The 16,199-nt window shown below is 41.2% G+C and overlaps 1 protein-coding gene across 2 annotated transcripts in view; it reads left to right on the top strand.

Moving 5' to 3' along the window:
* The window catches only part of ITGA6 (integrin subunit alpha 6), a 66,118-nt gene extending 57,833 nt beyond the window's left edge, over positions 1–8,285 (top strand). Inside the window, exons 23-26 of one of the 2 annotated variants that reach the window (XM_090045471.1) lie at positions 87–185; positions 1,267–1,392; positions 3,603–3,732; positions 5,024–5,161. In XM_090045471.1, the coding sequence (XP_089901597.1) occupies positions 87–185; positions 1,267–1,392; positions 3,603–3,710 (333 nt within the window). In that variant the 3' untranslated portion in view covers positions 3,711–3,732; positions 5,024–5,161. Of the gene's footprint in view, positions 1–86; positions 186–1,266; positions 1,393–3,602; positions 3,733–5,023 lie in introns of both variants that reach the window. The other variant, XM_090045469.1, reaches the window with a different exon arrangement.
* The last annotated feature ends 7,914 nt before the right edge of the window (positions 8,286–16,199 follow it).

Raw genomic sequence — 16,199 nt, 5'->3', positions numbered from 1 at the left:
GTATGTTCTGTTACTGTCTGTTCTTGAGGCATTTTCATTTTCCCCTCACATGCCTTGTAATGTATGTACGCTTTATTTTGAAACAGGAATATTCCAAGCTGAACTACCTTGACATTGTTGTTAGGGCTACAATCAGTATTCCTGCTGCAGCAGAAAATGTTAAGCTCACAAATGAGACTGCTCAGGTGAGTTTTTTAACATGGATCCTCCATTTTATCAGTACACATCTAACACATGCTGCAACAGGGAATGTTTTAATTCAGAAACATTGAAAATGGTATTGGATCCATGAAACCTCTGTCTTCCTGTGTGAGACATCCAGTACAGTTGAAGAACAGATGCATACTCTTTTCTTACTTTTACCTAGGCTCAGTCAGTAGTACTGCCTTCCATCTGCAGGCAGGCATGGGACTAGTTCTGCAAGAGGCTGACCTGTGTCTTCTGTTGTAAAACCAGTGTTGCTGTTGAGCTGCAAGACGCAGAGCAGTCTGCTACAGGAAGAATATGCATATCAGCATTGTTTCCCATTTGTAATATTTCTTGAAACTAAGTCACCCGGTGGAAATGAATCCAGTAATATGTTTGCCGATCGGTAGGAGTGAGAAGACTCCAGGCCAATTATTTGGCTTAGATTTTGCTCTTACTCTTTTCTTCCAAATGAGCAGAAATATTCTAGGTTAGGAAGGTTGTTATATTGTGTTGGTTCCTTTGAGAACCATTTAAGTTTTGGTTCCCATTAATTTACATGATGTTTGAGTGCATAATAACATAATAATCCAAGTTCTGAATTAAGTAGGTATATTGTTGTACAACACCCCTACTCTACCAAACCCAAACTAATGATTGGAGGCTTGGAATTGTTGTGAACCTTCAGTTCATCCCTTTAGATTTCTCTTTTTTTTTTCCTGTGACTTTTGGTACAGAACTTGTACCACCTGAAAAAATCACGCTCTCATAGACTGTAGGTCTCTCACACTTCAGTCAATCAGCTTGGAAACTTTACTGACACAATAAAATATCAAGTCTGCCCTGGAGTCCCCAAGTCTGAGTAGAATCAGATTCTTGTCTTTAAATTTGGGTGTTAAAGACATTAGCAACCATTTAACAACTGAAGAGGAGAAAACATCTTTAGAACATAGACATGTCTGTATGCACAACTTGAAGGTCTGAAGAACTGCTGTGAAGATTAGTTTGGGATTAGAGTTAAGTACTTCTGAAATTTACTTTATATCCTCTTCACTCCTACAATCTTTCCCTCTCCCTTAGGTACGTGTTACTGTCTTCCCTGCAAAGACAGTAGCACACTATACAGGAGTGCCTTGGTGGATCATTTTAGTAGCTATTCTTGCTGGGATGCTGATGCTTGCACTGTTGGTATTTTTGCTATGGAAGGTGAGTTACTTTAATAATCCACCTATTTTTCAGTTGCATATGAACAAATAAGGTAGCAAATTACTTAAGCATTGTTTTGCTAATTAAGTTGTAAAAAAGAGCAACATAATCATACATCTTTACTGAAAGTGGAATAATCTCATGAATATGTATTTTCTCTCATTTTACACAATAATCCATGAAATCATTTACTTTGCTTTGTTGTTTAAAAAAAAAAATCAAATTGCAGAATTTAGAACCTGAAACACTTGGGGGGGAGGGGGGGGCAGGCAACAGAGGCAACACTGGGAGGGGTGGCTATGGGGAATTTTGGGATGGCTGTAGCCTACCTTGTAGCCACCCCTCCCAGTGCTGCTGCCACCTGTCCCAAGCACAGCCCCAGCCCAACACCCCTACTGGGAAGAGGCTGGCAGAGCCCCTGGCCTTGTGCCTACAGCGAGCAGTCCGTCCACACCCCGTGCACAAATCTGGGGGGCGCATGGCCCCAGGTAGCTACCCCCTCCCCACCCTAGATGAGCTGCCTGTGGCTCCATCTAGCTCTTAGGGTTAGATTCCAGTATTCACTGCCCTGGCTAGGCAGTGCCTGCCCCACTCCCTCCCTTACTGTGTGGACCTCAATCTGCCCTGCTTCACCTTACACTTCTTTCCCCTCACATGCTTACCAGCAGGATGCTGCTCTCCAAGCTGCTGGGCTACATTCCTTTAAATCGGCTATCAGATTGTTATTGGCTGATTATGGCTGGTTAGTAGTTGGCAGTCAGTATTGGCCAAGAAAATCTTATGTACCACTAGTAAGAATGTATGCATCACAAATTATTAGTACTATTTACACTTGGAACAGTAAGCGTTTCCCGGTAGACATTATGTGGGTGCATTCTTATAATCTGAGAATATTCTCAAACAGATGCATGGTGACAAGTAATACCCTAGGAAAAACATACTGTTACTTTGCATAGAAAGTGCTGAAGAATATTGAAGATTGGCTACAAACGCTGCATTATCTGAACACCTGTTTTCTCCTTCTAGAATCTTAAATTTAATTTCTGCTCCCAAAATCAAAAAAATATCCCTTTGGTTTAATTATCCTAACTTCTTTAATTACCTGGTTGCTTCCGTGAGTATCCCAGCTGTAGTTCTTAGAGTTCTTCTGGGGGTGGAAATGAGCAATTGGCTGCAGAGTTGCCATTATTTATTCCAGTCAGAGATTTAAGTGCAAAAGAACAACTGTCTTATTCCTGACTCTAGCTGGAAGCACTGGGATGCAAGTTAGTTGTTACTATGGAATCAAATTCCTGGATTGGGAATGTCACCTCGGACCTTAGTACTGTCTGGTACACTAACACAGAAGTTGTCCTCAGTCCCCTGAAAATACTCATTTGAAAATAGCTTTTCTGGACAGCGGCTGCTTTCTGCTGACCATAAAGGGGGGCTGCTTGTTATCAGTTCCTTTTAGATTGTCCTCCAGATTCTGCTGATTTTGCTTCTTTCCGGCAAGTACTTAATCTACTGTTGTAAAGGGAAAGAACAAATAATTGACAAAGTTTATGAATTATGGTTTAATAACCTACTTGACGTGCTACTGAGTTATGAGATTTGAGTAAGCAGTATTGGTCCACTGTTGTGTGGCTTGTTTGGGTTTTTTTAAACATAGAAATGAGACTGAAACAAATCTAGAGAAACCTAGACTTCTCTTCTAATTGGAATTAAGCATGCCTCTGTCATGCAGACAAAAGCATTTTCAGTTGTATATGAAGGGCAGCGGAGTTTTGAAGAAAGCAGATGAATCTCGAGTAATAGTAAAGCATTTTCAATTATCTTATGTGAGCTACTGCACCCATTTATGCGCTATAAGGGTGCATTACAAATATTTGTGAAATCCTGTTTTAGAGAATAGCATTTGTTTTATATAACGTTAAAAAAAAAGCTATTGCTGGATCTCGGGATATTGTAGCATTCAGCAAATCCTTTCTGACCTACAAATGTCATAATTTTTTACTTTTCATAGAAGAAAATGATATCCTAGGACATTTTGAAATACTTTCTACTCGCCCATGTTATGTTCTCAGTTGCTGTTTTGCACATGTAAAAGGAATGGAAAGGTGTAATGACAGGGAGGTGTCTTCATTTTTTTAATATATAAAATAATACAAAAAGGTTGACTCTTTTACACCAATCCAAAAAAGTTGACTAAATACCTTGCTTCCTTGTAGTGTGGTTTCTTCAAGAGAAATAAGAAAGATCATTATGATGCCACATATCACAAGGCTGAGATCCATGCTCAGCCATCTGATAAAGAGAGGCTTACTTCTGATGCATAGTATTGATCTACTTCTGTAATTGGTAATTGATTAATATTTTAAAAAAAATTCTTAGCTGTGGGACATGCTCTGGTTTTGGTGGCTAACTGTGGGAAGCTTGCTGCGTATGTTCCATTAATACTGGATCTTAAAATACCAATATTTGCTTGCTTACTGTTTATAATGTTCACTTTTTTCAGTGCACGTGAAGAAATATATGCTTTTAGAAATTGCTTTAATTATGTTTTATGTATGGGTTTGAGAATATTCTTATTCTCTATAGTAAAATATTTTTATGAGGTAATACTTTTTATTGGGACATAAATATTTTAAATCTTCAAGCTTTACAGATGTCATAGTGTAGAAGTAAGATTTAAAATGAGAAATGTTGACTTAACTGTTTGAAGGCAAAACAAGTGGCTTTATTAACCCCTATTGCATGCTAAAGGATTTATACTGCTCATGATAAAAAGGTGCTTTCTAATACCTGCTTTTAATTGCTGTGGAAACGGATACAATTTTAATATTTTTTGTAATTCTTTGAAGTGTGCCAGTTGCATGATTTATGCTTTTAATAATTCTTACTTAAGGTTGGAAGGAATAATTGTATATGGATTGTGTTTCTTAAAATGAGGATATTTTGGGGTCTGATCTGTTAACTTGATGCGCAGTAAAGGGTAGGTAATGTTTTTTTCTAAAATTCTGTAGGTTTAGTTGAGGTCTTAGATCTGAATACTGATCACATTTCCCCCTACTATTTACCATCTTAAAGTGAGGGTTTTTTGGTGTTTTACGATGAAGAGTAACATTACTTACAAACTTGTGTTAAGTAATGTGTTCTGCTGAATAAACCAATGAAAAAGACCTTTATATTCTGCCCATCACTTCATCCACTCACCCAACAACAGTCTTCAAAGTCATTCTCACCATTTACTTCAAGGGAACTGATCACAGTGTGCAGAGCTAAGTGGCTGTGCAAACTTTGCAACACCAGGTCTTAAACAGGAAACTTGGTGCATCAAAGCTTTTATTTTATCTGGAAAAATTTTGATCAGCCAGAGACAAAAACATTTTCAGTTGAACAGACCCATGTCTTAATAACTTTGGCCCTGAAATATCCCTCTATTACCCACCCATCCCCCTTCATTCCACCTAGGAGCCCTGCATTTTTTTTACTTTTGACTTGGAAACATTTTATTCTTCAGTACCTTTGCTTGCCAGTCCTTTGAGAGATGCCACTTCTTTTATCCTAGCTCAAAGGACAATGTTAGACCTGTTTACGGTACTCTGATTGCAGCTGAATCCCATACTGTCCCTTTGTCGCTCTTCTCTAGTGTGGATTCTTCCAGCGCTCCAGGTACGATGACAGCGTCCCCCGCTACCATGCTGTTAGAATTCGGAAAGAAGAGCGTCAGATCAAAGATGGAAAATATAAGGATGATCATGAGAAAAAACAATGGATTACAAAATGGAGTGAAAATGAAAGTTACTCCTAGGGGAAACTTCATTCTACCAAATATATTTTAGTGTCTTCATTAATGAAATACTGATGGCTCAAGACCTGCATACAATATGGACCAGTATTTTGACTGTAGATATCGTTACTTATTCTGAGGATTTTGTTTTGCACAACTAAAATTAAGACTGCTTGAACTGATTTATCTGCATTATTTAAAATTGCCTCTATGACTAACTCACATTTTATAAACAGCATATTGAACTGACTCTTCTATGAAGTATGCACATCAGTGTACAATAAGGACTTCAGCATACTTGAAGTCAGTGAGTGTGCAAGAAATGCAGGATCAGATGCAAAATATCACTTCCTTCCCCCTCCTTATTTGTGTGTAGCCTGTTATACACCCTGTGGTCTTTAAACACTTTTTCCAAGTAGAATCTTAGGTGTGCAGCTACAGCAGTTGGGGCTTAACCTAAAGTGTAGTCTGAAGATGAACATGCAAATGTCTTGTTGCTATAATTTTTCTAATAACTGGTGGCATGTGTAGATGAAACGGGGGCCCTAAATTGAAGTACTGAGTTCTAAAAAACACTGCTTCAATTTAGGGATGATTAAGCCCATGTGTCATGCAAACATCTTTGCTGCCTCTCCTGTGGGGAGGGGAGGGCAAGCTGCCAGCAGGTGGAGCAATCCCTGGGCTGCAGAGAGGGGCTAGTGCTTCCCTCTGCGGCTGCTTCCTACCACCCCCTGGCAGCACCCGTCTGCAGGCACCCAGCTTGGGCGGCCCCAGGGGGCGCTGCAGCCACGGAGGGAAGCAGCTGGGCCCTGTGCAGCTGAAGCAAGTGGGGGGGGGGAGGGGAATGATCAGGCTTGCCACTTTTCTTGGACAGAGCCTACTTTCTCAGGCTGCTGCCAGACTACTTGCAGGGCTTCTTGCAAAGCTGTGGACCTGCACAGAGCGCAGTGGTTCACTCCATGACTGTAGGGGCAGCAAACTAAACTCCTTGAAGGAGTTTTAGTTTCCTGCGCCCTGAGTTTTATTTAATGTGCATTATGCTGCCAAATTTCCTACAGCAGCTGGAATTAATGCACAATACACCACTGAGGCGTGCAAACACTGACACCATTACAGCAGTGCAAAAGCATTTAGCCTGCTTTTAAAGTGTTGTGTACACATTTTGTCTACACATGGCCAGTTGTGAGAACCTTGCTTGCACCAAATTACTCAACACAGGTTTTAAAAAAAGAGGCTTGAATACTAGATGTGTTTTGTATATATTTTAGTCATTCTTTTATTTATTGTTGTTTAAAAACCCTTTATCTGACTAACCCATAGGCCAAAGACTACTTAATCAAACCTCCAAATTGCTATAGTTTTTTTTTTTTTAGATTTGGAGCTTTTTAGGGATCTTTTAAAAAGTGGTAAAAGTGCCAATGCTTTAAGTGTAAATTTCAAATCACTGATACATTTTTTAAATGTAAACATTTATTCCACCAATTTGTGTGGGTCTCTTTTCCTTATATATTTGTTTATGCAGTAGGAATTAGCATGGTCCTGTAAAATAATCAGTGTAATAATTCAGAATAAAGTTTTATATGGGTTTTTTTTTCTATACAGTTTTTATACTTAATGCAAGAAGTGACAGGTGCTCTTGGAAATAATTTTGCAGCTCCATTAGGATTGCATATTTGGAGAAAAGTGTCTACTACTGCAAATACTATATGGCACTTGAAAGAGAGTAAGCTCCTAACTTTCCTTAGCTGTGGATCTGCGCTGATCCACATTGAAACTACTGACTTAAGAATACTGTTAAAATAGTTCTGTTCAGTATCCTGATTTATAACAACATAAATGATAGCTATTTAAAGAGATTTTTAAGTTTTTTACCTATGTTCTAAAATACTGGTACTATTTAAATAGGAATCAAGATCCAGCTCTCAGCTGTTTGTTCCTTATGACTAATACTGACAGGTATCAGTGTGCTGACTTTCCCCCCCCCCCCCCTTTGGGTAATGATGAGACCTATGCAAAAGTTAAATAACGTTTTTTCCAGGGCCAAAGCCTTCTAAGCTGTACCTCCTCCTAACAGGCCATTAGCTCTAATAGGAGTAGGGGTGACTGTAAGCTAGATGCGATCACTAACTGTTATGTGGTGTGTTTGATATCTTCAGACAGTTCTACAGCCCTTACTCTTAAGTGTTATTTTTAGAAACTGCATTGATTTGTAGATTGAGAAGTCTTAAATGTACAACTTTCCTCTTTAGCCCTCTCTTGAATGTTTTTCAAATTACCGTATTTTCTTGCATACGACATTTCCCCAGATAAAATATGTACCTTGTTTTGGGAAGGCAGAGTGAAGAAAATGACTCTTCCAAAGTAACAGCTGAATGAGGCTGCATGGACCAGGGACAGTCTGTTCTTTAACACCACTCACTCTCACCTTGCAAGCCTGACAGTTCAAGTTTTAACCCTGTCACAGCCGCTAATGGGGTTTGCAAGGAAAGAGTGAATGACCTGCAAAGCAGACTTGGCCTCTTCCACATGGCTGGGAAGGAAAGGCAGCACAGCCCGTGGCATCCACTGTTGCATCTCCATTCCAGGAGGGAAATCCAGCTTCTTTACTTAAAACATACATCTCAGTTGGGGATGGCTAAGTTTTTTTGGGAAGAGGGATGCTATACAAGTAAGAAAGACACATTTTGTGGCCCTGATCCTGCAAACACTCATTTTGGAACTGGGACCTTTTAAACCCATATCCCTAAAGTGAGGGCTATGACAATATTTTTAAATCCCCATTCTTTTGCTGACTGGGCCATTCACCTAAGCAACTGGATTTGTATCCAAAAATGTCAGTTTCTCAACAGTTGATTCTGTTTCTAGTCCTTCCAGTTATGAAGGATAGGGTTGTGAATGTGATATCCTCATACTAGAGCGAAAAAAACATGAATGTTGTGATTGTGTTTAATGTAAGGCTGTCAAAAACATCATCTCAAGTCATGTCACTGGTTTACTTCCATCTTGTAAACACATTTTTATATGAACTAAAAATGTTAAATCATTCCATAATTGGATGTTACCTGTGGATATTTGTATACAAGTGTGAACATTTTTTAAATAAATGTTTATTGCCTTGGTAGTACTGATATATTTCTTACAGTATAATTACACTTAAATAATGATTAGTAGCCAAGCTTCTATAACTTTCAGTTCTCACTAGTATCTCTCATAACATTAAGCTAGCCCACTCTTAAGGTACATTTTGTTCCGACCCATGCCAGCCACTGGAAAGTAGGTATTTCAGATCACAGAACTACAAGATGCCTCCTTGGCCAATAACTCCAGTCCCCTGTGTTTGCAGGTAGCCATTTACCCAAATATACCTAAAAACGGTTTACTCCATATCCTTGCACATTACAACTACAAGGCATAACAATCAGAAAATGAGCACTGCATTTGTATCCAAACTGGATACTTTACATTTGCAGGTAAAGTAGCAGGGAGGAAAAGGATGCTGGCCATATTCTAGCACTGCAGTGGCAGAAAACTAACTGATTAATATGTTCAGAGGATTGTAGGAAGAGAACAGCAACCCCCCCATGCCCAATCTGACTGGTGGGCAGAAGAGTTCCTTCCAGTTTGGCCTGGAATAGAAAAGCAAGACCATTGAAATACGGAACCTATGAAGTACCAGCTTCTCAGCCTTAACTGTGATCACTGTCCAAATGCTTCTGATAAAAGGAAAAAGTGTGAAACAAAGCAAACCCAGAAGCTAATACAGTATTCATGGCAGGGAAGAAGAAAGCCGAATGAGAAGGAAAACTAGCCCTTTCAGATCCTGAACTATGGGATTGCTACTACAAGCAACCTCTATACCTCAATATGGGGATTGCCCTTACTTATACATTCTGATTCTTGAACCAAGGGCTTGCTATCCTATCGTACTGGTCCGTCCATAACTTACAGAGCTTATCTAAAGGCAGTTACAGTTCTTTACACCAACTGCTTATCCCAGAAGGGCACTCCACATTTTTCTTAGCAGTTTATTCATACCACCTTGCAAAGCAGGCATTTGCCAATGAAGCACCTCTGAACTAGTTAGTCTTTAAGATGCCAACCTGTCCTAGTCTCTACTTGACTTTAGACTAACATGGCTAATAACCTCTGGCCTCCTCTGATTGAAATAATCTTCTAAATTTCCATGTAAGTTGTTCAGAATCAAGTTGTAGGAATTTGTTCTGTGGTCTTCTCCTATGTCAGCATTCACCTTTTGAACATATTCCTGAAAAGTAACCATAGCTCCTCTCAATCTTTGTTTTGATACGTTAAATAGGCCAAACTCCTTCAATTGTGTTTCACAAGATAGTGTCTGCATTCTCTTAATACCCTTTTTTGTACTTCTTCCACTTTGATGTCTGTCTTTTTTTCCCCTTTTTAAATTTTTTTTTGGACATAGTACAGTTCTGGTTGCCCCAGGATTTCTAAATAGGATTTTACCAATGCCTTGTATATAAGTTCCTAGTACATTTTTTGCCTCTCTTATGACCTGCACATTAGCAGCTCACAATTGTCCTAAGCCTGATGAATAAAGCCAGGACTTGCTGCTCCTCAGTTGATTCCAATTTATAAGCTTCCCTTCCCCCAAGACCATTTTACACCTGGATGTTCTTGTTAAGTGGTCCTTAAACTATACTTCACATTTGCATGTTATACTGGTATATATTACAATAAAGCTTAGTTAATATACCTTAGTTTTATTCTATTTAGGTAAAACTTGATGTCATCCATAAATTTCATGAGGATACATCTAGTTTCAGTACCAAGACTTCTAATAAGTGTTTAGGTCCTCAAACTGAGCCATGAAAAAGTCCACTGGTAATTGCTATTCAGTTTGACAACTTACTTTTCTATGTAACCCAATATATTTTTCCTTTGTGCTAACTACTTATCCACAGTTGTTGTATTAGTCCCCATCTTTTCAAGTTTGGCCAATAATTTCCCCATGAGGCATGGTATCAAAAGCTATGCTTAAATCTGAATTCACTGCACTGTCCAAGTAGACAGTTATCTGGTCACACAAGATATGTAATTAATCTGACATTCTTCCTTGGATAATACCATGTTGTCTAGGTCTAATTTTCTGTTCACTTCCATCTCCTTTGACTATTCCTTCAATATCTATCCTAAGACCTACTGAAGTCAGGCTAACTGACCTGTAACTGCCTCTTTTTTCCAAATACAGGGACTACTTAATTCACTACTGCTATTCCTCATAGTGTACTGTCTGAAAATTGGAAGGGTTTAGGTTAAGTTTGAGGCAAATTCATGGCCCCTGTCTTCAGTTAGCATTCATTGACCCAAGGAAAAGTTAATTAAGGGCTGATTGGCCGCCCCTGGCTGGAGTGAGAATTGCAGATGGTAGCTACCATGGATTAATTTTTGAGCTGTTAGTTGACCAAATTAGAGTTAAGAGTTGCGGGGCCACTAAGCGAACCTGGCATCAGCAAAAATGTGGGACAGGACTTGGTTCCCTGAGTAGGATTAGAGTAAGGCCACTCAGGCCAGTATGTGGAAGCCAAGTAGAATTAGGAGACAAGCTAGTGAGTGGCCTCAGTCTACAATTCATTTAGGCTAGTGAGTGGCCTCAATCTAGAATTCATGTATTTTGGCAGTCATGTGGCCTCAGGTTTGGGCTAGATTTGGGATTGCTTGGTGGTCACCACCTGAATTCAGAGATGGAGGCTGATTGATTATCTCTGGTTAGAGCAGGAACTGAGGCCAATAGGGAATCTGACTTGAGGCTCCATTACAAACCCTAATGGGGCCTGAAATAGGGATACTTTTCAGACCATAGGCAAGGGGGAGGGATGAGGTCCATCGGTCCATTTGTGCCAGGGTTTGGATTGAAAATGGATGGTGTCACTGGGGTATATGTAGGTTGGTTTGGCACAGCATTGCAACGAATACTGAAGTTGCTTGGTGGCCAACAAACTAGGTTTGGATCTAGTACAGTTTTAGGCCCTGAGTTGGTGTGAAGGGTGTTTTTGGCTGGTAGCACTGAGCTAGAGTGCCACAACAGAGTCACAGTTCAAGCTTGTAGGTGGCTTCAGGTTTAAAATAGAATTTGGGATCATATGTAGCACTGGGCTAGGATGAAGATTGTGGAAAGCAGGAGATGGTAGATGATCCTAGGCTAAAGTTAGGAGTGGGATTGGCAGGAGCCTCCAAACTGGGTTTGCAAGGGGTCCTGTCTAGGCTTAGACTTGGGGCTGATAGTATTGGCAGTTTAACTTTGGGATTAACATGGGATCCTGGGCCAAGGTAAGGCTTGGGGCCCCAAGCTAGGCACAGATGTAGAGGAGGAAGGTGTAAACTAGCTTTGTATTAGTGCTAGAAATAGGTCCTACTTCTAGCCCAAACTCAAAGTAGTCAGGCTGCTTCTGCTTGCTGCAATGTTGGCTCCCATCTTGGTAATACTAGCTGGCTAGAGTCCTAACCGTAGCTCTGGAGGCAGATCCAAGCAGGGTGCAGTGGTAGCTCTCTGATTTCTGCTCCACCCAAACTCTAGCTAAAAACCTTAGCTCAGATGCAGCAATATTAACTTATGTGTAGAAATAACTCACCGTGAAGTACTGGAGGCACTGCTAAGCCACTCAAAAAGGCTAGTTTTGGTTTATGAATCTGAATAAGATATCTACATTTAACTGTGATGACTACAGGACTAATGACATAATATATCTTTGGGCTATTTTTTGCCAAGTTTGTTGTGTTTTTTCAAATTTTACATGGAATCTAGTAAATGAGCGCACATTCTAATAGTTACTTGTATTGCTTTGATCGTGAACTGACTAGTATATATGCTAGCCCCGTTGCATATCAGTAAAACATCCAGTTCTTTAATAAGAGATGACCATGTGTTGTGTTATATGTGATAATGTGCCATACCATCTGCACCCCCAAGTTTTCAAAGTCCTAGATCCATCCATGAATAACTCCAACTGAGGGCCCTCTACCAAGCAACACCATAGCTTTAACCATGTGCTCCATGCCAGTGCCTCTGGCTCCTACTTTAATATAGTTTTATACCCCCTCTAGGCTCTCCTAAATGATCTGAACACTAGTCTAACCTTATCCCATGCTTTCAGCTAGGAATGTGAAAGGTTAAGTGTTTAAATGATAAGTATATTTATACTGGTAATACACTACTGGTTAACGTGTAGTGCAGGGTGCACTCCGGCAGGGAAGCAAAGTGCCAAGGAACAGGAACAGGAAGGCAACCGGGTAGTCAGGAAAAGTGAAGAGAAGGAAGGGCCTGATGCTCATAGCTAGTAGGGCTGTGAGAAGCATCAGCCACTGATTCGATTTGGCTCGGTTCAGTGGCTGAATCTCTGAATCTGAATAGAATCAGATGACTATAATTTCTCTGAATCGAATTGGCCCCCTCCAAATTGATTTGGAAAGATTCGGAGATTTGGACATAGATACAGCTTTAAATATTGTTTCTACCTATCTCTAGGTAGTAGGGGCTCCTAAGTGCTGCGATGCTGGGGCACGTGGAGTGTCCCACAGAAGCGCCTAGCAGCAGACCTGGAACTGGACCAGAAGTGCTTCCGGGTCTGCTGGGGAGTGCATGGGGGTGCCCCCCAGCTTGGTGACTGGTGACTCCTGGGTCTGGGGTCACCCAGGGTTCCCCTGCAGCCGATTGCTGAGCTGGGTGTGGGGGGGGAGTGGTGTGGTGGCCCTGCCCCATGCACTCCCTGACAGACCTGGAAGTAGACCAGAAGTACTTCCGGTCCACTTTGGGGTTTGCCGCTGAGCAAGTGGAGGGCCCCCCGCACTCCTGTGGGACGCTCCATGCACCCTCGCATCACAGTGATCATGAGCCGTGCCTGCTACCTTAAGGTACATAGAAAAAACTTTTAAAGCTGTGTTTGTGTCTGAATTGGTGATTCTCCGACTTGGCATTGAATTTTCATATTCAGATTCGGCCAAATCAAATCAGGGAAAGTGATTTGAACCAACAAATTGAATCACTGTCCCTGATTCAGGCTGAATCTGAATCAAATAGGGCTCGCTTTGCACACCCCTAAAAGCTAGTCTGCTCCTTCCCTCCCAATGCACCAGCAGCTGCAGCAGCCTAGGAAAGCCCCTTGCCTGCTGCTGCCATTGGCAGCTTTATGTGGGCTGTGCTGTCTGGCCCCAGGGAGTGGCTTCCAGAAGCAGCTGTTTCTGAGCAGGTCTGTGCACAGCTCTCAGCTCCCTGTGTTGCTGTGGCCCCTCTCCTGTGGTGGGGCTGGGCAGGGGAGGTGCCAGCTCTGGGCTCTGTACCCCCTGGCCGGGTCTAGGTATGTGCTAGCATTTAAGTTTCACTGATTATAATTAGAGGATGTTAAACAGACAATTTTTTAAATGATATTTACATCCCTACTTTCAGCATGCCCTAGCCCTTCCTTTCTCCAGCACCTCCTGATGTTCTACACCTGCCCTTGTCTAGCACCCCCCTTGGACATGAAGTTTAACCCTCATTCCAGTCCATCATCCCCTGCCAGTTCCAACCCTAATCCTAGTGTTAGAGGCTACGTCCTTGCCTCATGAGAGGCTGTAGCCTGGTACCCCTTGCCTTCAAACACTACTTCTAAATGTTTGACCTCATTTTCCAAACCTTATACCTAAGCCAGGGGTGGGCAGTTATTTTGCGTGGAGGGCCCCTTACTGAGTTTTGGCAAGCCATTGAAGGCCACATGACAGGCACCCAGGAGCAGATAAATATTAATTTTCTAAATTTTTAGGGGCCCCGCAGGCCGGATACAATGGCCTGGTGGGCCGCATTTTGCTCGCCCCGACCTAAGCCATTGCCATGCCTGGCCTCAGCCCCAACTTTACAGTGGCATGCACCCCTTCCTTGTAACAACTCTGATCTGTATGGATCTCCTAGCCCCATCCCTAAGTGGAGCTTATTACTGCTACAAGGCTGTTGTGCAGGTCCTGCATTTTACATATTGTCTTAAGCTATTCCACCCAGGAGAGCAGACAAATGCCAGCAGGCTCCCTATGCCCGAAGAAGGGTGTTTGTGCCTGAAAACTTGTAAAGAACAATTTTTCCAACTATTTACTTGGTCTAATAAAAGATTAGATAAAGTTATGTGGTTCAGCTGCTGTGGCCTCCTAAACAGTGTAACATCAGGCAATAGACCCTGGTTTACTTTTAATAAGTTTGGAGTATTGACGTGCCACAGACAAATGGCAAAGCTGAACATCACAGTCCAAACTGCTAAATATATGACAGAACAATTCTTGAATAGGAAAACTCCCAGAGAGGGTCTCAATAACATCCTGCTACCAGCATTTGATATCAAGAAACATTTACATCTTGGTGTACATAGCTCTGGCAGAGGGAAGAGTAATAAAACTCGTTCTCTCTCTCTCACCCCCCCCCCAAAAAACCCTTCTTCAGTCAACATCATAGCTGAATGAGTACAGCTACTTAAATGAGGACTTCTGTTCAACATATACCCATCCTTTATCTTATCTTTTGCACTTGTAGTAGACAAATATAAATGTGGACATGGAGAACAGATACACACTCAGTCAAAACTTGATCAAGATGCACCATGAAAGATCTCAGTAACCAATGGTGTCAATAGACTTAGAAACACCATTCCAGCTGCATAACTGAGCACCAGACCGGCATCTTAATGCAGGCTCAGACTTGCTCTAATATCAAACTGCTTGCAAGGTCTGATGAAGGGTTACTTTCTATAATACAAAGACAAGAAAGAACAGCCCCCACAAGCCCAGAGGAAAACACCGCAAAATGTTAACAGTTAATTCCAAACAAAATTAAACAAAAATGCTAAAGGTTAATTCCAAATTAAAAATATAAACATTGCTATTTGAAGTCCATATTATCTATTGTACCTGCTTTTGCAATATCAAGTAAGTGAGACAAAAAGATTGGAATAGATAGCTTGCAAGTGGAGGGCATTATCATAAATGCTTATGATAAGATGATGACTACAAACTTACCTTTACAGATGTGTTTGGTTAGAAAGGTCTAGAGGAGTGCAGGAAAGAATAAGGGTTTCCCCCTTTTTGAAGCAGTATGTGTGAAACTTGCAGAGGAGTACAATAAAGGCAGCTCTTAAGAATTCATTCAGTGAGCCCATAGCTAGCTGCAGCATCTCTGAAATCAGTTCTCTTAATAAAAGGCTGGTTTACTTTTAGAGTGCTTTCACTCAGCACAGAATATGTAAAAAAGTATGTCAAAAGTAAGTTGAGCAGGACCACAGCAATACACAGTATGTTATTAATAGGTAACGTTAAAAACAGAACAACAGCGTGAAGAAAGATAGTCAAACCACCACAAATGCTAAGTTTCCAGACAAAATTATTTGTTCCCATGCTTTTGGATGTTGTTTTATGGACAGAGGAGGCTCCCAAGCGCATCCGCTCATGACTCATACTGCTTTCAGCTCCTCCAGGCCCTCCAACAGAATAGGATTTTTCTTACAGTAATGTATCTTTTTATTTGATTGTTTTTAAGTACAGAATTAAAAAACGCTCTAATCTCCACAGTTGGCTCACAGACCTCACTGCACGGTCTTAGAAAGTTTTGAGACTTATCTTAGCCCTCTGCTGAGATGGACAGCACAATGCAACTCTCCTGCTCCCTTCTCTTTCAAACACCTATACCCCAAGGACTTCCTACCTGAAGCCTTGCCAGCAATCCCACTCTCTCTTTAGTTTTTGGGAGTTTTGTAGTCTGGTTATTTAGAAAGTTGGTGCTAGTTTGCCCTCAGAGCAGTTCTCAACCTCTCTAGCAGCTACCCCTTTCCACCTGAGCTTTAGCCTCTTATCTCCAGTTGTGGCTAGTCAGCCAGTTAGCTGCTAAGGAGCTCTCTTTCTCCCCTCCCAGGACTTAGTAGGATGAATATATGACAGTCTGTATATAGACCATAGAAGATAGAGATGAGAAGAAGGTGGTAGAGGGTTCTTATACTTTTTTATTCCCTACTGGAAGTGGGAAGAGAGGGAAAAAGGAGAGGGATTATTG

Source organism: Crocodylus siamensis, chromosome 4 (genome assembly GCF_052110815.1).
Source record: "Crocodylus siamensis isolate JL-2025a chromosome 4, ASM5211081v1, whole genome shotgun sequence".
Lineage (NCBI taxonomy): Eukaryota > Metazoa > Chordata > Crocodylia > Crocodylidae > Crocodylus > Crocodylus siamensis.
This window is presented reverse-complemented; position numbering and strand designations above follow the sequence as displayed.